The 27,167-nt window shown below is 54.2% G+C and overlaps 2 protein-coding genes across 4 annotated transcripts in view; one reads left to right on the plus strand and one right to left on the minus strand.

The window, feature by feature from the left end:
- Positions 1-11,108, plus strand: part of CAMK2A (calcium/calmodulin dependent protein kinase II alpha) — a 34,253-nt gene extending 23,145 nt beyond the window's left edge. Inside the window, exons 14-19 of one of the 2 annotated variants that reach the window (XM_066560412.1) lie at positions 2,321-2,353; positions 3,435-3,483; positions 4,785-4,860; positions 5,675-5,769; positions 6,128-6,365; positions 6,560-11,108. In XM_066560412.1, coding sequence (XP_066416509.1) covers positions 2,321-2,353; positions 3,435-3,483; positions 4,785-4,860; positions 5,675-5,769; positions 6,128-6,360 — 486 coding nt within the window. In that variant the 3' untranslated portion in view covers positions 6,361-6,365; positions 6,560-11,108. The remainder of the gene's footprint in view (positions 1-2,320; positions 2,354-3,434; positions 3,484-4,784; positions 4,861-5,674; positions 5,770-6,127; positions 6,366-6,559) is intronic. The other variant, XM_066560411.1, reaches the window with a different exon arrangement.
- A 2,542-nt stretch (positions 11,109-13,650) lies between these two features.
- Positions 13,651-27,167, minus strand: SLC6A7 (solute carrier family 6 member 7). Of its 2 annotated transcripts, XM_066560409.1 has the most exons (14): positions 26,932-27,167; positions 21,293-21,473; positions 20,564-20,695; positions 19,766-20,000; positions 19,155-19,293; positions 18,750-18,884; positions 18,013-18,116; positions 17,336-17,460; positions 16,849-16,961; positions 16,642-16,773; positions 16,214-16,313; positions 15,748-15,848; positions 15,382-15,549; positions 13,651-14,470 (listed from the first exon to the last, which is right to left on the minus strand). In XM_066560409.1, exons 1-14 carry the CDS (start codon positions 26,962-26,964, stop codon positions 14,255-14,257), a joined length of 1,914 nt encoding a protein of 637 aa, XP_066416506.1. In that variant the 5' UTR covers positions 26,965-27,167; the 3' UTR covers positions 13,651-14,254. The 2 variants fall into 2 exon arrangements, with proteins under 2 accessions (XP_066416506.1, XP_066416507.1); XM_066560410.1 differs by having other exon boundaries at positions 16,642-16,961; positions 26,932-27,160.

Consider the following 27,167-nt stretch of genomic DNA (forward strand, 5'->3'; position numbering starts at 1 on the left):
TGGGCAACCAGCAAATGTCAGGACACTGCTGAGCAGTGTTAATTTCTTTAACTGGCTGGAAAAGCAAGGTAGGAACCTGGAGGCCTGCCTTGAGTGTTTGGCACGGTGGGAAGGGGATGGTCCTGCCTGCTCAGAGCAGGGCCACGTGGTGTGGGTACTGTCAGGAGAGTGGTGTCCCCACTTGGAGTAAGGTGCTGGACTGGCCATCCTCATGAAAGCAGGCAGATCCCAGGCAGCCAGCCCTGCCTCTCCTGCCCATCCCCACAGGAGCAGGCAGATCCCTGCCTTTCCTGCCCAAAGCTGGGCTGGTGGGCAGCAGGCAGCTGCACCTGCCCTCTGGCCTGTCTGCACAGCCCTCCAACACCAGCACGGTGCCAGCCCAGGCTCAGAGGGCTCAAAACTCACCCTCCTGAGGAAATTCCTCACCTACTAAAAGCATTCCCGGGACCAGAATTCCCCCTTGAGCCCTGCTCTGGGATCCGGGGAAGGTCCTCTCGTTCCAGCAGCTATGATACTCTCACTGCCCTGTGTAGTGTCACATCTTGTCCCATTGTAAACTGATGGAATCCCTGCCCCATGTCACATCCTGTCCCGTCCTGGGCTGAGAGCTCACTGCCCCGTGTCACATCCTGTTACTGTATGTCCAGACTCGGTGCAGTCACTGCTTTGTGTTGCATTCTGTTGCGTCTGAAATCTCTGCAGTTTGATGCCCCGTCTCATGTCCTTGGGTAGCAGAAGCTGTCAGTCCTTCCTGCAACAGCCCAGCTCCAGTGGCTCCCTTTCTCCATGAGGTTCCTGACAAAATACCACAGCTCACTCTGCCCTTTAGGACATCTTTTTTTTTTGGGTGAAGGAAAGGCAAGAGATGGCCCAGTGCCTAAAGGGGTTACAAGAGTGCTGGAGAGGAACTTTGGACAAGGGCATGGAGTTCTGGAACAAGGGGAATGGCTTCACACAGATAAAAGGCAGGTTTAGATTGGATATAAGGAAGAAATTATTTATTGTGAGAGTGTTGAGGCGCTGGAACAAATTGCTCAGAGAAGCTGTGGGTGCCCCATTGCTGGAAGTGTTCAAGGCCAGGTTAGATGGGGCTCTGAGCAAGCTGGTCTACTGGAAACTGGAGAGATCTTTAAGGTCCCTTCCAATCCAAACCATTCTGTGATTACATGATTCTATGACCTAGCAAAGAAGGGGAGAGCAGCAGTAGTAGAGGGGGAAACTCACTGAGGATGCTGGTGGGAGTCAGGATATGAAAGGAGCAATGATGGAGAATGGATATCATCAGTTTTTATGCTGTAGCCCACCCACGCACCCCAACGGGTCGCTCTATGGGCTTTCCCAAGAGATTTGCACAGTGTGTGCTGCTTTTCCCTCTGCAGGGCAGGCACAGCTGGTGCCTTGTTAAATATGCTGGTACAGCACTTTGTTATTTGGCTCTGCAGATTCTGATTTCTGCACGTTGGTATTCCCTGACGCACACTGGGATTCATTCCCTGGGAGCCAGAGGTGCAGAAGGGCTATGAGGTCAGCAGGCATGTCCCCCTGCCTCCCAGCTAAATTAGTGATGGAGATGGGGAGCAGAGCACAGTAAGGAAGGAGAGTCCAGAATTAGTTTGGGATTGCAAGCAGAAGAGTGGATATGGGGTCATCCAACTCAAAAAACCTTAAAGCCTAGTGGTAGTGGTCAAGGATGGAGATAAATGTGCAGGTCCTCTCTTTGGAGTCCTGATTTAAAGCACTGGAGCTGTGTTCAGGACTGCTTCCTACACTGTGAGCCTGCCTTGAGGCCTTAAAGCCTTTCTGGCCTTAAACCAGCCAGCTTAGGACTGGTCTAGTTTCAAAGCTAAAGGAGTGTATCCACAGCAGTCAGTGCCATCAGCAGATGCACCCAGAGCAGATCCAGAGAAGTCAGCAGAGCGTTCACACTGGGCACAGGGCTGTGGTGAAGCTGCCTTAGCTTTTCAGTACCCCGCTTCTGTTCCTGTGAGCTTGCTGGCCTGGTCATAGGCCACCAGAGTGGTCATTGACTCCTAGGGGATTCCCTTTTGGACTAGCCAGGTCCTTGGGATGAGTAACCCCAGAGATTGTGACAGGTCAGGAGAGAAAAGTGCTGGCAGGAATGTGGGGAGGGAGCTGCAAGTCACCACCAACACTGCAGCCAGCAGCACGTCCCCACAGGAGCAACGAGCCCCTCTGCGCCTTTCGTTTGCCCATGAGGACCAAGAAGGGTGGCTCAGGAGCTGCTGCCTTTCATGTGCTGCTCTCAGCCTTTCTCACTCTGTGTCTCTTCCTGTTCCATCTCTTCTCCTTGTTTTTCCAGAAAAGAAAGTCCAGTTCCAGCGTTCAGTTAATGGTGAGTGTCCTTCGTCTTCCTAAATGCCGATATTGCTGGGCCTCTCCACATGTTCCAGCTTCCCCCGTTTTTGGAAGTTACCTCGGGGTAGGGAAGAAGGGACAGCGGGGTTGGAGGGAACATCCTCAAAGCCGTATCACCCACAAACCCCATTAACAGGGTTGGTGCAGGCCCTTGCTGGCCACCAGCTGGTGGGAAGCCAGCCCTGGTTCTTGCTGATGGGTTCTCATGCCGTTTCTCCCAGTTCTCCTGACTCAGGTCTGCAGGCTGCATCGGTCCAAGGAGCCTTGGAGAAACACCTTCCATGCCTCTGCGGGGACTGTATGGTCATGGGACACCTTGCCAACCTACATCGGGGTCTTCTGGGTAATACACAAGCAAGGCTCTGCTGGGAAGAGCTAGCAGAGCCATTGCTCTAGCTCCGCTAGCAGAGTTGCCTTGATGAGGCTCCCGGAGAGAGACGGGGGTCAGTACCCCTCTCCCCCCAAATCTGTGTAGTGCTCAGCTGTTTCTTGAAAGAGCTGTGTCTCAGCCTTCAGTGGTCCATGTGGGTCTTGGAAGCACTGTTTTATTGTACATTTCTCTCCCTACTCTGCGGTCAGTGTGGTCTCTCTCACTCCTGCACAGTCCCCTCTTTCTCATCCCAGCTCCTTCTCTCTGTTAATTTGTACATCTCTCTCTTTATTGTACAGTCAACATGGTGTCTTCCACCCCTGCACAGCCCCTCTCCCTGCCCCTCCGGCAACGCTCCTAGGAACCCTCCACACGGCCCCTGGACCTGCCCCCATCTCTGTCCCCACAGGTGTCAGTAGGAAAGGCAGCGCCGTTCCTACGAGACCCTCCACAGCCCACCTCTTGTGCCCTTGGCCACAAGGAGTGGAGGTCAGGGAGGGCTCTGCCAGTGCTGCCCTAGAGCTGTGCTTGAGGACAGGTTGGACCTGCTGGCGTTTCCTTGGTTTCTGTCTGTTGGCACAGTTGAGCTGTGGGGCAGACTCGGGGGGCTGTCGAACACACAAGCACACCTGTCATGGGGAGAAGACTCTCCTCACCATGCCATGTCTCCTTTCTGTTCTTTGCTCAGGAATCGTCGGAGAGCACCAACACCACCATTGAGGATGAAGACACCAAAGGTACCAGTGGGAAGGGCGAGTGGGAAGGTGGGCAGGTTGTTTTGGAGGGGTGCCCACGGGTCTGGCCACCCCTCATGAGATATTTGCCACAGCAAAACCCACCACCACCAAGCTGCCTCAGGGCTTGTCAGAAGTTGCTTTAACTCCTCACTGCTGGGTTGCTGACACAAGCAGCTGGGGCACTGCTGGTGAGGAGCAAGGTGCTCCCATGAACAGGGATATTCCCTGAAAGCAGGTGTGGAAATGGCAGAAATCTGCAGGGATAGCAGCCTGGCTGCTCTTTTAAAATAAGCTTCCCTTTGGGAAAAGCCTCCAGGGGAAATCCCTGTCTGCTGCCCGCCTGCCTGCCTGCCTGCCAGAGGCAGCTTTCTAAGAATAACCCAGGGAATAATTTATCCGTGTTAATTTGTAAAGTCTCTCGATGAAGTGATCCCGGCACAAAGCAAAATGGACTTTGGCCTGACATGAGAGCTAATGAGAGAACTTGTCCTCCTGGAGAGGGGCTCCTTGGGCCTGGCTGTGGAGGCAGGTGGTGCTCAGGAAGCGATGGGATTCCCTCGCCTTTGTGAACAGCTCCTAGGAACACGCTCCCTCTCCTTTCATGAGTCACAATGCAAAGGAAAAAAAAAAATCAAGCATGATGACAATTTGCATTTGAAGCAGAGCTTTGTTAATAAGCCCAGGGTTACCTCTGACAGTTCCTCCTGCATCCTTGGGAGCCCCAAAGTTGCTCTTGCAGCCCATCCCTTCCCAGATGAACCGGCAGTGCCTGGAATCTCTGGCAGCAGCTGCACAGTTCTGTGCCCTTTGCAGGGTCCCTTCTTGTATCTCCTGGGGTGGCTGCACATGTCACTCACCTGTTCTCCTCCCTTCTGAGACTGTCTCCTCCCATTTCAAAAGGAAGGTGAGAGCTCCTTGGTCCAGCTTGTCCTGGCTGGCCTCTGCTGTGACTTCATGGGGTAGAGGGTCCCAGCTTAGCAAGGTTTTTCAGCCAAGACCAACCTGTCCCAACTTTTGGGCTGAGGGTAGCTTCCCAGTTGGTGATTAACCCTTTGGCTCTTTAGGAAATTACAGGCATTTTCAGCTTTGCCCTGGCTTTGAAAATCTGGAGATGAAGAGCCCTTCTCCACCTCTCTCTCCCCACTCGCTCTCCTGCTTTTTCCTTGTACAGTTTTCAAAGTCCCCCCACATCCTCTGGTCTGTTTCTGATGAGATAAAGATCTCTCACCGATATGGTGACACCAGTGCCTACTTCTGGTTTGCTTTATCCTTTTATTTCCTTGTTCTCTTTAAACCAACAGTACGGAAGCAAGAAATCATTAAAGTCACAGAGCAGCTGATTGAAGCAATAAGCAATGGCGACTTCGAGTCCTACACGTGAGTGTGCCCAGTGTGGGTTTGGGCTGGGTGAGGGCTCAGCCTCCCAGGCCAGGGTCTCACACTCTTACAGTGCTGCCCAGGAGATTTTACTGCTGCCAGGGCAGGGTGACAAGGTTGATGTAGTGGGGAAGAGTGGAGATCATCCAAAAGAAGGAGACATCAGTTTCTGAGCCTGATGCTGTTCTTGTGCTCAGCTGGCCACAGTTCGCTGGTCTCACTGTCACAGATGAGCCCAATTTTTGGTTTGCAGAAAGAGGAATAATTGTAAACATGACTTATGGTGAAAGAAGTGTTTGTATCCATGGAATCCATTATATCCAGATTGCCACAGGCTGCTCTGAAGTGTAGATGATTTCTGCTTGCTGAGCTGATGCTGTTCAGAGTACACCTCTTCTGTGTCCAAGGCTGATGTAATTAGTGATGTCTGAGTGAGTGCAGGTTGTCATCCCTGCCTCAGAGGATCGCAGCAGGGATATTTTGACACAGAGCAGATAATATGAGCTTTTTTCCTGATGTCTTTCTTCTTGTAAAGATGATGACAATGTTTGAGGAGGTTTAATTGCAGAGTGTGACTGATGGAGAAGGCACCCTGCTTTGGTGGGGCCTTGGCTACAGTTAATGGACAGGAGGGGAGGTGTGTTGGGCAGAATGCAGGGCTGAGGTCAGATTTTTGCAATAATTACTCACTGGTGCAGACACTCCTCAGGCTGAGGGAGCCATCCCGAGCAGGAGGCATTTGGGATCTTGAGGCTCTCATGCCAGAGGTGGTGAGATAACCTCTCCCTTTTCTCTCCCTTTCCTGGCTCCCCAGGAAGATGTGTGACCCTGGAATGACTGCTTTTGAGCCTGAGGCTCTGGGAAACCTTGTGGAAGGCCTGGATTTCCACCGATTCTACTTTGAAAACCGTAAGCAGCTCACTTGCTTTGTGAGGGACCCCTCCCACCTCCCATGTGTCTGTCTTGACCTCCATCAGTTTGTTGGAGGGAATAGGGCTAGGGTTGCTGTGGCAGCATCTCTGGCTGATCTGGAAGATCCCAGCAGGAAGTGTTAGGTCCCCTGGGGCCAGGTATCTCTAGAGGTTGTTAGGTTAGCTGTTTTCTAGAGGGACCCATCCTGAATCCACCTGTACAGCATTTACTCAGCCCCATCAAGCAGAGAGCTTAACACAAGTGTCTCCCCTTCCAACATTGCTGCCACCCTGAGCAAGAGCCACCGAAACCACTTCCCCTGCCTGAATCCACTTGTGCTTGTCCCCCTCCCCAGTGTGGTCCCGGAACAGCAAACCTGTGCACACGACGATCCTGAACCCCCACATCCACCTGATGGGGGACGAGTCTGCCTGCATTGCCTACATCCGCATCACACAGTACGTGGACTCTGGAGGGATCCCCCGCACTGCCCAGTCCGAGGAGACCCGCATCTGGCACCGCCGGGATGGCAAATGGCAGATTGTTCACTTCCACAGATCCGGCGCGCCCTCGGTCCTACCGCAGTAATCCCTGTGAGCATCCAGGGCCACGAGGGATGGGGGGGGCTGGGGGTGGGCACGCTGCAGCTCACAGGAGGTGGGATCCTGTGCTGAGGATCTGTGGTGGGGAGATGGCTGATGGCTGTGGGATAGCAGTGGGGAGAGGGATGCTCTGCCAAAGGGATGGTTAAAGCAAATTCCGGCTCTTCCCGGTTTGTGTTTTGCAGCTGAAGTGTGGCCCTGCCCGTGCTGGGTTTGTCACTGACTGACTACCAAGGGGAGACCCCCTCCGACATGTTCACCTACAGGACTTTGGCTGTTGGCTCTGCTGCTTGGTTCCCGCTGGAATAACCCCTCGCTTCTCACCGCACACACTCGACAGCCCCGCCAGTGCAGCACAAGCATCCATCAACCCCCACCCGCCAGGGTCACGGCACTGGGCCCCCTTCCTCTGCATGAACCAGAACAAGAGAAACCATGGACTCAAACCCAAGCATCTGGCCGGTGTACAGGCCCCCCTCATCGGCTGCACAGCGTTCGTGGCCTCCTCACTCAGCACATCTCCTGAACTGGGCTCAGGCTCATCATCCACCTCCATCCCCACCCCTGCTGGAAGCTCTCCGAGGAAAGGGGGGCAGTTTTGAGCTGCTCTCTGCTGCATCCTCCCTGCGTGCTGGTGGATTTTGCTTTGCTGCTATCAAGGTCCCTGTCTGCTGCCATGACTCCTGCCTGCTCCCAACCTGAGTTCCTGCTTCCCAGTGGCCTCGTCCAGGGAACTGCAACTCAATCCATTTGCCAAGTCCATTTTTCATGCGTACCTGTGCAAGAAGGGCCGTGTTTGGATGGGTGAGTAAAGACTATCTGTTCATTTTCTCTTCCCAGCATAGGCTGGCTCCTTCCCAGGAGAGCAAGTAGGTTTGCACCCTGGTTCCAGGCAACTGCTGTGCCAAGAAGGATGCTCTCCCTTCTTCCTCCCTTCTCCCTTTGGAGCAGAGACTGGCGATGCTGGGAGAAGAGAGGAGGAGAATGACAACTGCTTCCCATCAGCACAGACGGGAGCTGGGGCTCTCCCATCCATGTCTGGGCAGCAGCATCACCCCTGCAGCCTCCTCTTCCTCACCCACCACCCAGCCTGGATCTTTTACCCCAGCACCCACCCCTGCCCCCCACACACAGCACTGGCGTTCCCTTGCTCCTGACTCCCAGGATGGGATGGGGGCAGCCAAGCTGGCTGCTGGCTCGGGGCACCAACCTCCATGGCCCCCGTGACTCCTTCCAGCGACAACAAGGAATGCAAGCTTTAGTGACAAACTGCAGAATCTGATTGTGCTTCAACAACAACAAACGAGCCTTTCGCTGTCTTCTCCTTTGAGCGCATGCCTTTTTATAGGGAAAACAAACCAACCTACCGTGTATTTCGTAACTTGATTTTGAGTATTTGCTGAAATGGATCTTTATGTAATAACTAGAAACATTCAACTGTTTAAGTGGGGCGGGAGGGGGGATTTTCGGGGGTTGCTGTTTTTTCATTGCGTTTACATTTGAAGTGGGGCTGTTCTGCCACGATGCTCCTGCCAGGGGTCCCACGGCTGCCAGCCCCCTCCTCTCACACCGTGGCTTGTCCCATTCTGTCCTGCAGCGTTGGGTGGCAAAGGCCCCCACCTCCAGGGACCCCCACCTCCAGGGGCACCCACATCACCGTGGCACCTTCCTGCACCCTATGGGTCTTCCTGCAGGGCAAACCACAGGGGTGGCTCTGGGAGTGCCACCAGCGTGTGGCTTTCAGGACAGAAGACATGGCTGGGAAGGGGAACGTTGGTCTCACCTCTTTGCCATCAGGTAGAGGTCTGAGGGTGGGTGTTCTTCTGGCAATTCTTCCATTTCACATTCTCTTTTTCCTGACTGGAGCCTCTTCACTCACTGGTGTGAGGCTCCTGCAGCACTGCTGCCCCGGGGTACTTTCTAGCTCCACTCTCTTTGTCTGCATGGTGTTCAACTTTCTAGACGGTGCGTGTGTTGAAAAACAAAGAAACGAACAAAAACTGCTTGTTTTGGACCTAAAAAAAAAAAGGAAAAAGGAAAAAAAAGGAAAAAAAAAAGAGGAAATGTTTCCTCCATGTAAATTCTGAGTGTGTATTTTGCCTTTTCTGTGGTTTTGAATGCTTTGCTCTCTGTTGAGGCAGGGACAGCCACCATGCCAAACGCAGCTGCGTCCTTGCAGACTGCAAAAATATTTTCCCACTGGATGGAGGGGAAGAAATCTAAACTGCTGGGGCACGGACAGGCCCTGAGAAGTGTTTTGGTGTGTTCCTCTGGGCCAGCAGTGAGATGGCTGCTGGTGATGTTTGTAGGAGTTGCCTTTTTGGGGGCAAATCACAGAGCTGATCCATGGGTGCCCATGGGGTTCCCCATGCCTTTGTGCACCATAGGCTTGCAAGAGTTCCCCAAAGCAGGGAAATCCATGCAGGGAAAGAATTAGTTATTAAGGTAGAGTTTGGGTGTTTTTACAGATCTGTTTTTCTTCCTGTAGTCATGTAGTGCTGAAGTTTTTTTTTAATTTTTAAAGGAAGGACTCAGCTCTTTCACAGTTCTCTCTCTCCCTCTCCAGAGCTGGCTCTGAAGCCAGCCGTGGTCAGTGTCATCCACCTTCTGATGTCCAAGCTCTCCAGGTGTCAAGAGGATTTTTGGGAATTGGTATAAGGTGGATGATGATGGAGGACATCATATCAGGGCTCTGCATGGGGGCTGAAGGGCAGATGCCATCACAGCCTGGTTTTGAAGCTGCTGATAGCTGTGGACCTTGCATGGGCTGTGAGGGTCAAGCTGCTCCAGCAGCTGCTACTGAGAAAGGACTGGGGATCTGGTGGGATTCCCTGGGAATACCAGATGAGATGTTGGGGTAGATACAAGCTTCTTTCACTGAGAACCCACAGTTACTTCTAGGGAGAAGCATCTTGGCTCCCAGGAAGGCTTTGAGGTGTCTTTTTGGAGGGAGTTTCTCCTCTTTGATATTTCCCTAAGATTATCTCCTCAGGAGGCAGCTGGATGTCCTTGCAACACTCCTTTGCAAGGGAAGCAGAGTCTGAAGTTTAAACTCATTCTAGTCTTCCAGTCAAGCTGCAGCCTGACCAAGGGAGACCCAAGTTTCCAACATGCCCACGCTGGCAGCATTAAGCACCTGCACTTTAGGGGTCTGTCCTGCCTGGTGTCTCTGCCCCACCTTGCCCTGCTTCTCCAGAGCGGGTTCCTGTATCTCCAGAGCATCTCAGCAAGCACTGATGGACTCCACCTTTTCTTTCAGTATCCATGGAAAGCATCTGTTTCTGTCTTCCTTCCCATTTGCTGATTTCTCCTAAACTTGCAGGAAAGCTATATAAATAAGTTTCCATCATCCTTCTTTGGCTGGAAGAGCCAGGGATGCTGCTGTTACATCTCTACTTTTAAGCTGTTGACACTGTCCCTGACACATGCAAACGGGCATTGCCCCAACAACCCCACCATGGTTCTGGGAATGACAACGTCCAGGGATGTTCCTAATAACCAACATGGACAGGGCCACCTTGTTGGGATGGAGTTTACCACCATGACCTCCTGTCCCATCGTCCTCAAGGCTGGCACAGACAGAACTCCTCTCCTCTGGTATCCTGGTGCCTGGGTCAAACCAAACTCGGGAGTCCTCCAAACTCATCCTCTCTTCCTCCTCTCCCAGACCGCAGGGGATGTCTAACTGGAGGCACTTGCTGTAGTGGTGTTGAGCTCCCAGCTCCACAGGTGGGTTTGGGAGCTGCCTGTTTTCCTTTCCTGGCTGCCAAGGTCCACTGGCAACATCATCATTTCTCACATCTTGCTGATGCATCCCCTCTGGAAGACAAAGAGGCCTCTGCTCTTTGCTGGAGGAGCAGCACCCTCCTCCTCACCCCAGCCAGACACTGCTGGGAGAGTTGTCTTTCCCCCCCGAACCCGCACGAAATGCCCCTTCTGCCAGGCACCAAATCCTTGTCTGACCCCCAACCTGCCTCTCCTCCCATGGATGCCCCATGGATCTCCAGAAGCTGGAGCAGGCAGCAGTCATCTCCTCCCACCTGGAGCCCCCGGTGGGCTCTGCAGCCCATGGTGGGATTGCAGGGCTGTGTGTGAGGGGCAGCCACACAGCCCCATGGACCAAGAGTGTCTGCCAGCAGGAGATCACATCCTCTGATCACCCCAGGAGACAGACTGACCCTTCTTCCCCACCACAGGATGGATTGTGGTGTACCCCTCCTCTTGATGCTGCACAGGTCCTCCAGCCAGCAGAGACCTTGCCCGTGTCCCAAGGTGCAGGTCCTGTCCATATCAGACAGGGAAACCCAGATATGAGGAGGCTGTGGGGACACCAGAGCAGGGGCTGGTGGCCACTCTGCCACCAGATTCATCTGAATCTCCTTCCCTCCTGCAGGTCATCAACAGGGAGTGGGAGAGAGGGAGCAGTGGAGGGGACTGTGTCGAGTGGCTCCTTCCTTCTTTGGATTGTTGTCCCTTTTTTCTAATTGTTGCACAATTTTAGGGCTTTTGTAACATTTTTTGGACAAGCAGGGAAAATATGTTAACAGTGGTTTAAGGAAAGAAAATGAAATCTATCTCTCTCTCTTATATATTATATATATATATAAAAATATATATACTTGCAGGAAATCTCTATGGAAATATTTATTTAAGATGATTGCAAAAAATATATTATAATTAAGAGTATACCGAGCTTTGTCACGTAACAAAAAAATCAAGCCCCGGGGAGGGGTAGCTGCCTGTCCCCTCGTGTCTGTTTGTCCGTACGGTTGCAGCTGAAGCCTTTCTCTTCTCTTTTTGTAAGTGCACTCGAACTGTTGAGCAGTGTGACCGTGTTGGATTCAGTGGGAACTTGGGGCAGGGGGGAGGGGGTGTGGGGGAGGATTGTTTTTGTTTCCTTTTCCTTTGTCTTTTCTGAACCTGCGGCTGTGAACAGAATGATCACTGCTCAAATTGGATGCTCTGTTTGGGGAGGGACGGGGAACGGGGTGGGGGTGGGTGTGGGAGGGAGGGCGAGTGTCAGTTTTATTCTTGGTGTTCAAGTGCAATAAATAGCTACCAACTTCTGAGCATGGAAACGGATGATTCTCCGTCACTGCAGTGACTCAGACCGTCTGCCACCCCCTGTCCCTCCGTCACCGCACTCCTGTCCTCGAAAGCATCAGGGCTGAGAGCAGGCCTTGGGCAGGAGCTGCAGGTATCCTGCTGCCTGCAGGGTGCTGGTGCTCTGGACACTGCCCACCCCTGGTCTCCAGCATCTCTGGGGTTTCGGGGAGCTCAGGGTCCTGCCCAGACCCAGCTCATTGCCTCCAGCCCTTTTCCCAGGGACAGGGCTTTGGGTGCTGCTGGGGTCTGGGAGGCCCCAGCAGGTGCTCAAGCTAAATGGGGGTGGGGGTGCCCACTGGGAGGTTTGGGGGAGTTTAGAGGAACCTGGTGCTACAGGGTGAGGGGCACAGGACCTCCAGCTAAGTCCAGGGAGGGTTTGGGGAGCCCCCAGGGGCAGCTGCTGGGCTTTGCTCATGCAGGTGGGCTGGTACCTCAGGGGGACTGGAGTCAGGCTGCCACATTCCCTGTTCCTGCTCCACGCCAGGCCCAGCCCAAAGGGGTGCCCCTTTGCCCCCTGTCCCTGCCATCTGCCCCAGCAGGTGTCAGCACTGGAATGTTTGCTTTGCTGCGTCCCCCCCAGCCCTGGGCAGCCATGCATGGCACAGGACACGTGTCCTCTGGATGTGCCACTGCCCCACTGCCTTTTGCCCTTGGTGTCCTTCCTCAGTGCCAGCTTTGCCTCCCAGCCACATCCTGGCACAGCCTCAGCTCCGTCCCTCCCATTGTCTGCAGCACAGTGCTGGGTGATGGCAGCTACCAAATGAGAGCCCTGAGGATCCCAGGATTGCTGTGGGGCTCTGGGGAATATGGTAGGACCCCTTGCAGGTAGGAAAAGCTGAGAAACATCAGAGCCTGGACCATTTGGTGAGCCCAGAGCAGCTTCATGCTGTGGGAAGGCATCAGGTTCTCCTGCTTCTTCTGGTGCTTTGTGACCAGGAGTGCCATCATGAAACCCTGGAGTCCACCACCCACACAGACCCCTGTGTGTGCCCCTCCAGAGGCCAGCCCAGCCCGGGCTCCCTGGCCGGCACCCACAGCGATGGCTGGGCAGCACCGTGACCGGCAGAGGCCTCCTGCTCAGTAAATAGTGTCAAGGTTAGAGCAAGGCATTCATTGGGGCCATAAATGTTTATGGTAGGCCCTCCCTGCTCCCCAGCCACCATGGCCTGGGCTTTCCATCAGCCACACTTTTATGGCTGGGATCTAATGATTAACCCAGGGCCAGCAGCCCAAGGTGCTCCATGGCTGTGCTGCCAGAGCCCCAGGGAGCTGGGGCAGCTGGAGCTGGGGGACCCCCATGGGCTGCAGCCGTGGGGAGTATGGGGAAAGCCACCAGGGGTCCTGCAGGAGAAAGGAAAGGCACAGCCATCTGGAAATGAGCTCAGCATCCCTGGACAAGAGGAGGTGAGCAGGCAGGAGGAGCTGTAGGAGCCGATCCTACGCTCTTGGAGGGGCAAAGGCAATAATTAAATCTCCTATACTGTAGGGAAAGAAGACTGCAGCCTCCTGACAGAATTCATCCTGGAGGTCAGTGCTGGACCCAGTGCACCAGGAGCACATCCACAATCCTGACACAGACACTCATTTTTCTCTTTGTCCTACAGTTTTGTCTTTTACCAGGAAAAAGATTTGCAGAAAAAAGATCAGGAGGAGCTGTGCCCCTCCAGATGTGTATGGGAAGCCCTGGAAGCTCCTCTGGATGTGCCTTTCTTCCATGCTGAACACCTCCCCAAATAAACCAGGCAGGGGGTGTGTCACACAGCTACGAGTGAGCTGATGGCACATGGCACAAGGCACACATGACACTGGGATGATGGGCACTGGCAGCACCGGGTCCAAACAGACTCATCCAGGAGGTTACCAAGGCCCTCAGGCCAGCAGTGGCAGCAGGAGGTGGGACATGGGCTGATCTACCCCACATCACACACAGGCACTGAAACCCAGCCCTTCTCCTCTCCCTGGGAAAGGCAGCACTCAGGGCTGGGGCCACACCTCGGATCTCCCTTGGCAATAGACACAGGTCCAGCTGAAACCTGTCCCTGACCCCCTGCACACATGAGGGACAGGTTACACCATCTTTGCTCTCCCTTCAAATCACCCCAACCTTGCCAGACACCACAGGGAAGAGCCACCCTGATCCACCAAGGTCCTTGGGGGTTATACAGCCTGGTTTGTTTATAAAGCCTTTTCTTTTATTCTTCTGCTTGTTTATAACTGCTCATTTATTAGGTCAAATTGCTTTAGGAGGACACTGATTTGTGCTGGTTTTGCCGAAATACCTCTGTGGGATCAGAGCACTCTGGCACAAGTTGTCCTCTGGGCATGGAGGCTGTTACAGATTCTCTCACATGTGTTTATGGGTTATTGGAGTCAAATACAGACAGACAGAGAACAGATCAATACACAGGAGCTCCTTCTCCTCCTCCCCACCTCCTGCAGCTGGACATCCCTCCACCCTGGGCAACCCTGAGAGGGGACAGCAGGGCTGGGGCTGCGGGTGGGAGTGGGACAGCCGTGACACTTCAACCAGACACTGTCACACAAACACATGGACTCACCACAGTTTGTCACACTGAACAGAAACACAGCAGGGGCACCAGGACAGGCAGCAGCTCTGTCCTGGCAGGGCCAGGGGGGTGATGGGGAACCTGGCAGGGTCAGCAGCTCTTGACTACTCCTTGAAAGGCCCCCCCAAGCTGTCCTGAAGTGCTGCAGTGCAACCTGTGCAAAATGGGAGGCGAGCTCCCACCCAGCCTGCGGGATGCTGGGCGCCCTCAAATCATGGACTCCTCCTCGTCCTCCTCCTCCATCTCCCGGTCCACCTCGATGGCCGTGTTCTCGTAGCTGGTGATGCCCCCGTATTTCCTCATGTGGACCATCAGGGGTTTGGGGGACTGGCTGCCAGCCAGGCTGGCCACGTAGGCACCGCTGCGGTTCTCCTCCAGGGCCGGGCCCCAGCCCATGGCCGGCCGGCTGGCTTGCTGCACCCGCTGTGAGGGAAGGCAGAGGAGCACAGGCACCTGCACCCTCTGCTCCCCAGCCCCAGCTCACCCACCCCTCCCAGGGCCCTGCTGGCCCCCAGGGACTGAGAGAACCAGTGAGGAGGGGATGGGGTCAAAAGCTCGTCCCGAAACCTTTTGGGAAGGTGGTTCTGTCTAAGTGTCTTGCTGTGGGATGGGGAGGTGTCATGAGCTGTGGGTGCTGGTGGCGAGGGCTTGCAGGAGTGAGGGGCTATTGTAGGGCTACAGCCCTGTGCTGTGGGGTTAGAGCCACTCAGACAAGGGGTTAGCCTTGGCCAAGCTGGCTCCTGGCCATGCCACAGTGCCCATGGCTGTGTCAGCCAGGTTACAGCCAGCAAGTGCTCCTGGGGAGGGCATCAAGCTCTGCTCCTCTGCTTTTAACAGCCTGGCAAGAGCAGTGAAGGGCTGGGAAAGCTGTGAGCAGCCAGCAGCTCTGTAACCTGTTCCTGGGAGAAGCCTTTCAGGGCAGGGATCCCATCTGGGCTGCCTGCACAGTCTGGCAGCTGCTTGCCTTGCTGTGTCATTGCTTGTGCCAAGCGGGTGCAAAGTCCCAGGTGCCCATGGCCAGCCCACGCTGGGGACAATGTGCTCTCTCACAAGGCACAGCAGGCTTGTTTTGGAGTGGGAGTGCACACTGGGCTGCCCCTTGGGCAGCTGTTTTACTCAGCACCTGCCTGGCATCAAGGGAAGCAGCACTGCTGGAAATGCTTTGGGATGTGCCATGTCTCACACCCCATGGGCAGCAAGGGGGAATGGGGACACACACCCCCAGGAGAGAGGATACAGAAACTTCCAGGGATTCTGACGTGGCAGGGGCTTGTGCTCCCTGCTGCACGTTTCTGGGGTGCTCCCCAGCAGTGTCAGGCCCCAGTACCTCCTACCTCCCACAGCGTCCCTTCTTCCTGGAGCACAGCCACCACCATGCCCATGGGAATCATCAGGCAGGAGAGCACTCCCATGAGGATGCCCAGGGCCTCTGCCCAGCTGGGGAATTGGTAGTTGCCATACTCAGAAGGCTGATACTTGACAATGTTATACACCAGCAGAGCCTGTGGGATGGGAAGAAAGTGAGATCATCCCAGAGGTCTCGTGCTCAAAAAAAGAGATGGAGATGATGGACACCTCCCAGAAGAAGGATGGTCTCTGGGGCAGGAGATGCCAACTTATCACCCTGGGAGGTCCCCCAGGGCCACTGGCAGCACCATGGTGTTCCAGCACCATCCAGCAGCTCAAGCTGAGCAGTTTACCATCATCATTGCTGGGGACAGGACCATCCAGCAAGCTCTGAAGTATGGGCCTGGTTTGAATCCCAGCATCATGTGGATATCCCGGCAGAACCTCTTCATGCCTGTGGGAGGGAGAGGGACTCAGGAGCTTTGATCCCTCCCCCAGAGCCTTGTGCCTGTACCAGGCTGCCCTGCACTGATCACCAGATCACCAGCAGTGGTTTGTACCCTCTAAGGCAGTCTCCCCCCACCCATCTGGGAGATGCAGGAGGGGGGCCCAGCTGGTGCTGCCTGAAGGACCAGGCTCAGCACCACTTGTACCTTTGGAGAGGTGAATCAAGTGACAGCCAAGAACAAACAGGTGATGGAAGCAGAGTCTCATGCTCCACTGTGAGGCTGTTGGTTTCCCTACTGCTCCCTCTAAGTCCCTCTCTTTAGACAGGCAGCACACCCTTCCCTGTGCCCCTGTGGGGACAGGCAGCCTTACCATAGACACGTGTCACCACAAGGCAGGTGGTGATCACCACCACCATGAGACCAAAGCCAGCACTGTAGTCATCCAGCAGGACCAGCCAGTACATCCCACCCTGTGGAGACAAAGCACAGAGGCCAGCATCTCCTGGACCATCATCCCAACAAACCTCCACCCATGTCCTCTGACTTCTGGGGACCCTGGGGAGGACAGCAGTCAGCAGCCTCAAGAGACATCAGTCTCCTGATGGGGTTGGTGTAGGGATGGCAATGACACTGTGCCACTCCCCTTGACCCTCCCACCTTCTGGAAGCCCAGGCTCATCTCTCTCCTTCATCTGCTTACCTGATATGAATATACATGAGAAAACTTGGCTCCTGACCTAAATTCTCCCTAAAACGAGTCCCTAGTTGGCCCCACAATGGATCCACCCCACAGCCATACCTCTGTTGTGAGGATGAGCCCCATGAGGAAGAGGGCGATGCAGATGATGGCAGAGAAGGAAGCTTTCTTTGGCCGCAGGTAGTAGGGGAACTCATCAGTCACTGCTGTGACAATGGTCTCCATGAATGCAAACTGCAGGAGGAGAGGGTCCCCTGAGCCCTCAGGCTGCCTGGAGTGCACGCCTGGCTCCGTGGGCTCTGTCCTTACCTGGCTGTCCAGGCCCAAGGTTAACAGCATGAAGAAGAACAGGAATGACCAGAATGGAGAAAGGGGGAGCATTGTCATGGCCTGGGGGTACACCACAAAGGCCAGACCAGGACCTAGGGGAGGCAAAGGACAGCAGGGTGAAAAGGTGGTGACAGAGCTGGGCATGGGGGGGATGGAGGAGAGGAGAGCTCAGCAGAGCAGCACCATGGCACAGACTTGCCACGACTTTGGCAAGATGGGCAGGAAGGGTCCTGTGGCAGAGGGTGGAGAAACAGCCTGAGCCTTGCTCACACCTTCATTAGACAACACTTGTTACTCAATATTTACACCACAGGAACTTATCTGCCTCCTTGCCTCCCCCTGGCCAGCTGAGCATCCACCTTCATCCCTCAGGCTGACACCCTCAGGTGCCTTCCATCCTGGAAGGGATGCTCCTGAGCACACCCAGAGAGAGGGAGAAGGGGAAAACATCTTTGTTTGACCTCACCTGCTTTTGCCACCTGGTTAACAGGGACCCCAAGCTCCTGGGACATGTATCCCAAAACAGAGAAGATGGCAAACCCTGCCAGGATGCTGGTGATGGCATTGCCCAGGGTCACTATGAAGGTGTCCCTACAGAGAAGGAGGAAGATGCTCTGAACATGCTCATTCCTTCCCACACCAGTGCACGGTGGCATTGCCAGCCCCAGGTGCCACAGTAGGGTGACCCTGTGACTGTCCTTCAGTGCCTCTGATGGCAAGTGCTTCCCAGGGTCAAAAGGAGCATGTATTTAATGGATAATACTGTTGGGCTCCTCTAAATCTCTCTGTCCCCTGTGGATGGGGTCAGAAGAAACGTCCAACAAGTGTCTCTTTCAGTGAACTACGCTGGATGCTGGGCACATGCACAACTCCAGCCTCAAATATCCCCAGCTTTCAGCACCTACAGCCCAAAACATCTGAGCTGGGTGTTCTGCCTTGGCGCTTAGGAAAATTTTTTCCCATGGATCCCTGTGTTCTTCTCAAGCCTGCACAAACTGCCAGGTATGCCCTCAGTGCAAGGAGCAGAGCAAGGTGACTGTGCTGCACCATGAGCTTCTGCTGGCTTTGAACCCACCAGCTCAGGTTTTCACAGCTGAGGTTTTCACAAGTCATAATTTTTACAAGACAGCAGCAGACTCCCACCTGTAGATATTCTGATGGAAGGTGTTGTACGAGGCGAAGGTGAGGAGGCCCCCAAAGCCCACCCCAAGGGAGTAGAAAATCTGCAGGGCTGCCTCGATCCACACCTGGGGGAAGGAAGCAGTTCTGAGGAGAGCAGGGGTTTGGGATCCTCCACATGAGGAAGATGACATTAGAAATCTGCTTCCCCAGAGCCCTGGGCACATCTTCCCCAGCACTCCAAGCATGCACAGCCTATGGGATATTTGTCTTTCCTTGCTAACACTCACCACTCATCGTGGATCAGCTGGCTAATGGAAGGGCTAATAAGAATGTTTTAGGGCCAGCCCAGTGTGGCATTAAATGCCCTTGGGTGGTCTCTTGATGACCACCACTGCTGACCCCCACTCATGGGGGGATTTCTTGAGAACCACAAACAGCCAAATCCACCACAGGCATCCATCAGCCCATCACAGGGGCTGGGATGATCCTGCCCTTGGTCCTGGTACTCAGGGGAATTTTGGTACCATCCCATCCATGCAGAGCCATAAACACATGCAGAGGGTGGGGACATATGGAAATAGTGGCCCAGACCAGGTGTGGGACAAGGATTTTTGGTCTGGAAGCAACCAAGAGAGCTTTAGGTTAGGGTGTGGCCAGAAAAGACACCTGAGTGAGGGAACTGCCTCTGTGGCATTCAGGAGGTGGCAGGAGAAGTTTCAGTTTTGTGTCTTGAGCAAATTGCACAATATCCTACTCACCTTGGAAGATAGCAAGTGATCAAACTGGGGTGTGAGGTAAAACTGGATCCCCTTCCAGGCCCCCTCCAGGGTCACACCACGAATGAGCAGCATCACCAGGATGAGGTATGGGAAGGTGGCAGTGAAGTACACGACCTGTGGGAGAGCAGAGCCAGCAGGGAGAGCTGGGAATGAGAGCACAGCCCTACACCCTGTCCCTAGGGTGGGACACATCACCCTGGGGTCCTTGGGCTGCAGCAGGGCCGGTGTGCCAGCCCTGCTGGTGTCTGGGTGTGCAAGGCATCCCCAAAGTACCTGACACCCAGCGGATGCCATTTGTGGGTCCCAGTTCCCCAGAGGTGCAGAGCTGCACACCCCGTGAGCATCGCTGCAGGTCCCCCCCAGAGGAGAGCAGCCAGCCCTTACCTTGCCAGAGGATTTGACTCCCTTAAGGATGCACAGATAAACAATAGTCCAAGACAGGAGCAGGCACAGACACAAGTTCCAGCGGATCCTCCCAGGATCCCCAATCCCCGAGCTTCCCTGGATGTGCAGGACATATCGGCTAGGGAGGAAGGAGAGCTGCTGGTGAGCATGGGCTGCCTCCTTCCAGAGGCCCTCTGACCCCAGAAATGCCTCTGCTGCAAAATGACCTTGTCAGCTATCACAGGCAGCTCCTTGCCAAGCAAATGGGAACACTTGGAGTGATTTCTCCACCACGTATTAGAGAGCCCAGAAGGGATGCCTGGCATCTCCAGAGCAAATTGCCAGCCATTCCAGACGTGGGATGCATTTTAGTCTAGCATATCTCCCAGCCAACAAAGCAGCACTAGAACATGGACACCTCCCACATGCCAGTGGCTAAACTGAGCTGTCACCCAGAGCTGAGCACACGAGCCCATTGCTGCACCCACACCACCCCCGTGAGTGAGACCTGCAGCATCTGTGCTGTGAGCTGTGCAAATCCTCACCCCTCATTCCCTCCCCATCCTCTCCCTGGCTGGACACCAGCCACACCCCCAGGCTGTCCCCGTTACCTCCAGTACTCCTCGCTGGGGCTGACGGTGTTGCTGATGTTGACGGGGAGGGAGCTGTTCCCCGCCCTGATGACGTGGTGGTCCAGGCACAGGTCAGTGTTCCACCAGTTGCCACAGTGCTGCCAGGGCAAGTCGCTTGTGAGGGATGCAAAGAGGTAGAAGAGAACGTAAGCAATGATCATATTGTAGTAAATGGCCACCAGGGAGACGATGAGGATCGTGCCCATGCCAACGCCTGGGGGAAGGAGAGGGTAAAGAAGGAGTGAGCTGGAGCAGAGCAAAGCACATCCAAAAGCAGGGTCAGACACTGCACCTCAGCAGCCAAATGATCAACCAGTCCAAGGTTCACCTGCTGGGGGAGCCACTTATTGCCATTACAACATCTGGACGTGCCTTCTCTGTATTGATGATCTATTGCCTCATACAAAAACTTTTACACCAGTCTAATGTTGATAATAAAAGTATTTGATCTGAAGTTTTTTTTCAAATGCTTTATTCTTACCTTTGCTTTTAACAGGCATATTGCTTTGTTTTCATGCTCTATTTTGTATCAGAGCTGGTTTAATAATCTTCATACCATTTCTAGAGCTGGCCATGCCATCCAGAGCTCTCAAACACTGACCAATCTATGCAGCTACTAAAACGCCTAACTCAAAATTCCAGCCTGCCACACCTTCCCCCAGGTACTTTTGATTCTAACAAGAGCTTTGAGGACCATGGGATGCTGCTGCTGGTGCATGTCCTCATCAAAGAGCTCTGGCAGAGGTCCCTCAGAGACTCTGGACTTCACTCACGCACCTTTAAAGAGAGGGCTGATCTTCCACACTGCAAGTGGCCCTAGGCTGGAGAACTGGCCAAGTGACAGCTCCATGAAGAAGATGGGGATCCCACAGATAGCCAGCATGATGAAGTAAGGAACTAAGAAAGCTCCTGGAAGAAGCAAAAAAAAAATAAAATTAAAAAATCTTGAAAGTAATACAGAACAAACACCTAAAGCCTAACTGTGACAGTTCATTCAGTATGTGTGGCTCTGAGGGATCTACATCAAAATCAGGAAGACAGGGAAGAGCAAAAGCTCACTGTTAGTGTAGGAGAAAAGGGCTGTGATTCACCTGGTGCTGTGCTTCCCCACTGCTCCCAACCCTCTTTTCTCTTTGAATCTTTCACAAACACCCTGAAATTCTCCAGTTGTTACTGCTCTGGGAGGAGTTGAACCAGCATTTTCCACTATCACCCAGGGCTCTTGCAAAAGGTTCACTCCTTCCAGGAGAGATGGTGTTTTGTTCAGCGTGAACACAGGGGTTTGTCCAAGGCCAGGAATACTGAGATGGGCTCACAAATCCCTTCTGCACATGGATACAGGTGGGTAAAGCCCTAAACCATCATGGGAAGTGCAGGAGGAGGCTTCACCCCGCAACCAGTGCTACTTTCCAGCACCAGGAAGGGAAGGGGATGCTTCTTCAGGGATATTCTACCAGCCCAGGTCAGTGGGTGGGAGACTGACCACTGCAAAGGATGCCCAAGTACCTCCTCCATTGGTGTAAGCCCTGTAGGGGAACCTCCAGACGTTTCCAAGGCCCACGCAGTATCCGATGCAGGAGAGCAGGAAATCCAGGCGCCCCGTCCAGTTCCCTCTGTCCTCTGGGCACTCCGAGCCCAGGTCCCCATCCTGGCTGCTGGGGCTCACCAGGAGATCTGGTGTCACTGGCTGAGTGAGGGGTCAGGGTGTGGGAGAGGGCACACAGGGGTTGAGCAAGGAATAAAAACAGAGAATGAAGAATGGGAGAGAGGGAAGAAGTGCCAGGAACTCGCGAGTGAATTTGTGCCCCCAAGCCTTGACGGCACTGACACTCTGCCTTGGGAACACCCTGTCCCAGCAGCTCCCTGTTCCCCACCTCAGCCACTGCCCTGCTCTGCCACTGAGCAACAAAAAGGATAAATGTGATCCCACATGGCCAGAGCTCCCCTGGGAAACGTGGGATTGTCCATTCTGGGAAGGTTCACCAGGACCCAACTCACAACCCCATGTTCCAAACACATCCTTTCAGGGGGCCACAACAAACTTTCTGCATCTCCTGCAGGATACAGGCATGAGGGCAGCAGGAGAAGCTCTGTGGTGTGCCAGGGAGTGTGACACCAGCCCATGTGTGTGCCATGCCAGGCACTCAGCTGGCTGCCACTCATTGCTCCGTGCATTTTCACACTTTTCCAACTGCCAAAGGCCTGTACTGTGGGAATTTAGTGATACTCCCAGTTGTCCCTGCTGAGAGATGAGAGACCTCCTTCCAGAATTCCTAACGTGCTCTGGATCAATGCAGCACAGGCAAGGCATTAACCCATTCCCTTCCTCCCCACTGCCTCAGCCCTGCAAGTGGGAGTGTGAGTCCTGCAATCCATTTGGGTTGGGGTGATGCACCAGGGGGGCAGCTCTCTGTGTGTATGGGTGTACATCAGGTTTGCAGGGAGCTGCTCAGTCTGAATTCCCCCAGTTTCCTGACCTCAGGAGAGCAGGGAAAGCATCCCCACTGACTCCAGAGCTGAAAGCCTGAGCCAGCAGCTGCCAGATGAGATCCCATCACAGATACACCCACAGCAAAACCAGGCAGCACAAAGGGGTGGTATGAGGATCCTGTCCCTGTGCCACCATGCATTGCTGTGCCCTGGTGTGGGAGTTTATCATGTTTGTATTGAGGCACAGGAGCATTCTGGTGTCCCTGCTGACAAGGTACCAGCACCAGGGCCAGAGGAGCCCCTTTGGGAACCTTCTCTTCTTGGGCTCTCTGAAGAAATAAAGCAGCCATCTCCCTGTCCTTGTTCATAATCATAGAGAACAAACCCTTGGGAGGTGGTTGAGGAGAGGGATCTGGGTGTGGAGGATCAGACAGAAGGAGCTGTAGGTCTCCTGTACCAGTGGGCACCAGTGCTCAGAGCCTGCAGCAGACCCCAGTGCCCAGGAGGCCAGAGCTGGCTGGTGACCAGAGCTCAGTGCTGCCCTTTCAGGGCTTCAGAGAAAGTGGCAGCCACCTCTCCTCCTCTCCTCCTCCTCCTCCCTGTCTCCAGCTGGACTGGACTGGACTGGAGGATGCTCCTGCTGCTGGTTCCCATGGAGACACTGAGCCAGGATGCTGAAGGAGAGGGATGCCAGCTCCCCCCCCTGTGCAGGGTGCACCCCAAACCCCCAGCTGCTGGCACTGCTGACATGCTGCTTGCAGCCCAGAGGCACCAAACACAGAGGCAAACTCCTCCCCATCCCCACCTGGAGCACAAACACCTCGAGGGACAGAACAAGGGCAAGCCCTGAAATGTACAGCTCCAGCAAAGATGTTACACCAAAATCCTCTGTGAAAAGCCTATCCCTGCTGGATGCCACCATCACAAGGCAAAGGTCAGAAGAAAAAGTTGCAAAAACACAAGCTGAAAAGTCAAAATATGACCCAAATGTAATACTACTGCTATAAAACCATCAGTACCTGGCAGCCTCCTGCAGTTGTTCAACTCAGCTCTGTGGTTCAGCAGCACCTCCAGGCCATGGCTGTGCCTGCTAATGAGCCCAGCACACTCAGAGTGTGCAGCACAGGCTGCTCTGAACTTCCCCCAAAAGATTTCAGCAGCTCAAAGCTGTACTCACAAACATCCCTGCCAGGTAGGGGCCATCACAGCTGGCTGGGTCTTCCTGGCACAGATCTTCCTCCTGCAAAATACTGCTTCCCTGTCCATCACACTGCCTGGGGAGCTCTTGTTTTCCAGATTTGAATCACAGAAAACCAGCAAGCAGGGATGCTGGGAGATCATTAAATCCTGTTGCCTAATTCCTGCATCTCTGTCTGAATCCCAAACACCTGCAGGAGGGCACAGGTAGAGCTGCATGATCTCATTACAGGTGGGTGCCTGTCCATGAGGTGTAGCACAGAAATCAACACAGAAGCAACAACAGGAAATGAAAGGATCCAATGGGGTCTTGTCCAAATTGTGAATGGCCTGGTCCCCACCTCAGTCCCCATTTCAAGGGCCATGGGATGTAGTTTGTCACTTGTGTCTCAAAAATGACTGCCTCACTTGTTAATATCTTTATCTAGAGCTTTACAGCTCAAATTGAGGACCCCAGAGCAGAAAGCAGAGACCAACTCAAGTGTCAGATAAACCCAAAGGACAATGACACTTGTCCCTATTGGGCAAGCTGAGGAGATACAGGTCAGGGATGCTGCTGGAAAACACACACAAAGGCAATGCTCAAAATTCCCCCAAATCCCAGCCTTTCCATAGAAGTCACAGAAAAACTGGCCTATTTGCCTGACTTGAAATGAATTACAAAGCACAATATTTAAGGCTTCCAGCCCATCCTTGTCCCAAATCGCACAGGGAAGCACAGTTCCCTTCTCCTGACTGCTGGAGATCTCACACACCAGCTTGATTCTAGAGCTGGTTTTTTTAGGATTAATGCTCTCTTTCAGCCTCTGTCATAACAGAAATTCTCTTTTCAGCAGCAGCTGAAGTGCACCAGTGCTCCAGTATTGCTCTAGTGCTTTCCACTGATGTCAGCTGCCATCCTTCAAGCCGGGCTCCTGTCTTGCAGTTATAAACAGACTGGACCAACAGCTCCCTTGGCAACCAGGGCCTCTTTGAACACAGCATCACTTCCCATTATTCACCAAAAGATGCTCCCAAAGAAGTCAGCAAAGCAAAGGTCACCGAGAAGAAAAAGCGCTTTAGTCTCTGCCAAGATAAGAGCTCGGGTCTGTAAGGAAATGGCTCTGTGCTAATTATTTTCTCTAAACCAATTTACTTAAACCAAAACTCAGCTGTATCTGAGTGAAAAAACTCCAGCCAGATCAAAGGTATGTTTTCATCCTATTTTGTCTCCATTCAAGCTGGCATTGTGGGGTTATTTTGTCAGTGTTTTGTGCGTGATCACAGCCTTTGAGCAAGAGAAATGCCACCCAGCACCAGATTTCTCCCCTGCGGATCTGAGCACAGTGAGTCTCTAAAGTGTGAGTCACTTCAGATTAGTTTGAATTGCTTGCTAATCTCTGAGAGAAGAAATCTTAAAAAGGCATAAAAATTAATTCAAATGTAATATCACTTACAAAGGGAAGTAAATAAAGCACTGCTGTGGCGAGGAAGAGCCCCTGAAAAGGGCTGAGCTGACCCTGGGTGACCCCAGCCTGGGGTCACAGCTGATGCCATCAGAGCCAGCACAGGGAGGTTGGAGATGGCTGAGGCTGAAGCAAACTCATTACAGCAATGTCCAAAGTGTAGGGAGTATGCACACATACAAATGTTTGTGGATTTTCATCTGAAACCCTGGGGAAGTTTCGAGGCAGTTTGTGGCAGGCAGAGGAGGGCAGTGGCTCAGGTAGGAAGATGCTGCTCAGCAGCCTGGCCAGGTATGGGAAGGGACAGCCAGCACCATGGCCCCCACCGGTGGGATTTGGTCCATTTCTACCAAACAAACCCCAAAGAAAATAATCAAATAAATGAAAACAACCACTCAGCTCTTCTGGGAATACTATTATGCAAAAACCAACCTGAAATTCTTAGAGCCTGAGAAAGGTCTTCTCTAATCAAGAGGTGTTTCCATATGTCTAAAATATGTCTGCCAAGAAGAGCTTAAAACTCCAGCTCACCAATGGGAAGTGGATGACAATGAGAGGAAGAGGAGGCTGTCAGGGTCCTGGGTGGTGCTGCAGTGGGGATGGGCACATCTCCTCATCAGCCACCACCAGCTCCAGGCAAGCCCAATGCCAGCATTGAACACAGTGCTCCCAAGGTGGCTGTGAGCACCAGGTCCCCCATCTGCAGCTCAGCAATAGTATTTTTGGGTAATGAAGGACAGAGGGCTCTGAGCAGCACTGGGAATAGGGAAAACTCCAGAGACATCTGCTTTCCATCCCAGCTGATCACCATGGGACTAAATGAATTCCTGAATAAATGCTAAAGAGGGTCACCAGCATCAAGCGACTCAGAAAGGCATTGGAGGGGCAAAGACCACTTTTAATGGACCTTGCAGTCACAAAGCCATCTGGAAAAGCAATTTGTAGGAAAGAGGAAGAAAGAGAAGAGCCAAACAATGCCTCCAAACAAGAGTGGAGAAACAGGCTGTCAGGGCCTGCTGGCTGTCACCAGGCCATTGCTGGGGTTTTTATATCATTTCCCAATACCCAAGGAATTTCCTGGCAGGGATAAAACTCTCCTGGGTTTTCATTCATCGCAACAGAGTCAACCTGCCCTGTGTTCAGTGGGCATGGTTTGGCACAGGGTGTAGCTGAAGAGGCTCTCAGCCCTGGGTCACTGCCTGGGGTGCTCCAGGAAGGGCTGGCCCACTCAGCAGCAGCACATCCCCACGATGGAGCTTTGGCTGACACCATCTCTGCCCCCCCTGCTCCACCGCGTCCCCAGAGAAAGGACTTGGGGGGAAATGGGAGCTCAGACTGGCAAGAGCAAAGTGGCAATGGAGGGGAGTCTAGGATGGGAAAGCCGGACAGCTGGGTTAAAAAAGGGGTTCCAGCAGGATGTGAAAAGCGTTTGTAGCTCTGCCAGCTCTGCTCTGAACCCAGAGTTCAGCGTCCAGCTGACCCCACGTCACCCACACCCCTTTAAATCCTGATGAGGAGGATGAGGAGGAGGATGAGGTGGGAAAGGCGCTGCCCAGCCCCTGCGCTCATCCCGCGGGAGGGACCCCGAGCCCGGGCAGTCCCGGGAGCGTCGTTGCCGGGGTGCCAGGCTGCGGGGAGCCAGCTCTGCCCCGGTGCCACCCACGGCGCCCGGCAGACACAACATGAGTCACCCACGGCCGGCAGCGCCTGCTGGCAGGGCAGGGCAGGGCAGGGCAGGGCAGGGCAGGGCAGGGCAGGGCAGGGCAGGGCAGGGCAGGGCGGGCAGCTCAGGAGGGGCAGTGGGCACGAAATGCCCCGTCCCGCTGCCCACCATCTCCCCCTGGCCCCGCGCACCAACGCTATTCCCCAACATCCCCCTGATCCCTGCCGGCTGCCCACCAAGGCTCCCGAGGACGGGATGCGGGGCCATGGGCACGGCTCCCCCGCTCCCAGCCCGGGGTTATCCCCCCTTCCTTCCCAGCCCTGGCGTACCCTCGCTCCCGGCTGTCACCTGCCGGGGGTACCCTGGTCCCCTGTTCCTATCCCTGGGGCATCCCCGCTGCCGGCTCTCACCTTCCGGAGATGCTGCTGCCGAAGCTGCTTCATCCTGCACCCTGTTGCTATGCGCTCCCCGCTCCGGCTCTTGGCGTCTCGCTCTCTCCGGCGCCGGGGAGGGCGAAGGGGGAGCGGGGAGCGATGGCCGGCACGGAGGGGTGGGCACGCACCTGCTGCGGAGAGCCGGGACGCGAGGAGCGAGGCTGGAGGAAAGGTTTGCCTCGAGGGGAGGATGGCTGCGTGCGGAGCAGGGA

Source organism: Molothrus aeneus, chromosome 15 (assembly GCF_037042795.1).
Source record: "Molothrus aeneus isolate 106 chromosome 15, BPBGC_Maene_1.0, whole genome shotgun sequence".
NCBI lineage: Eukaryota > Metazoa > Chordata > Aves > Passeriformes > Icteridae > Molothrus > Molothrus aeneus.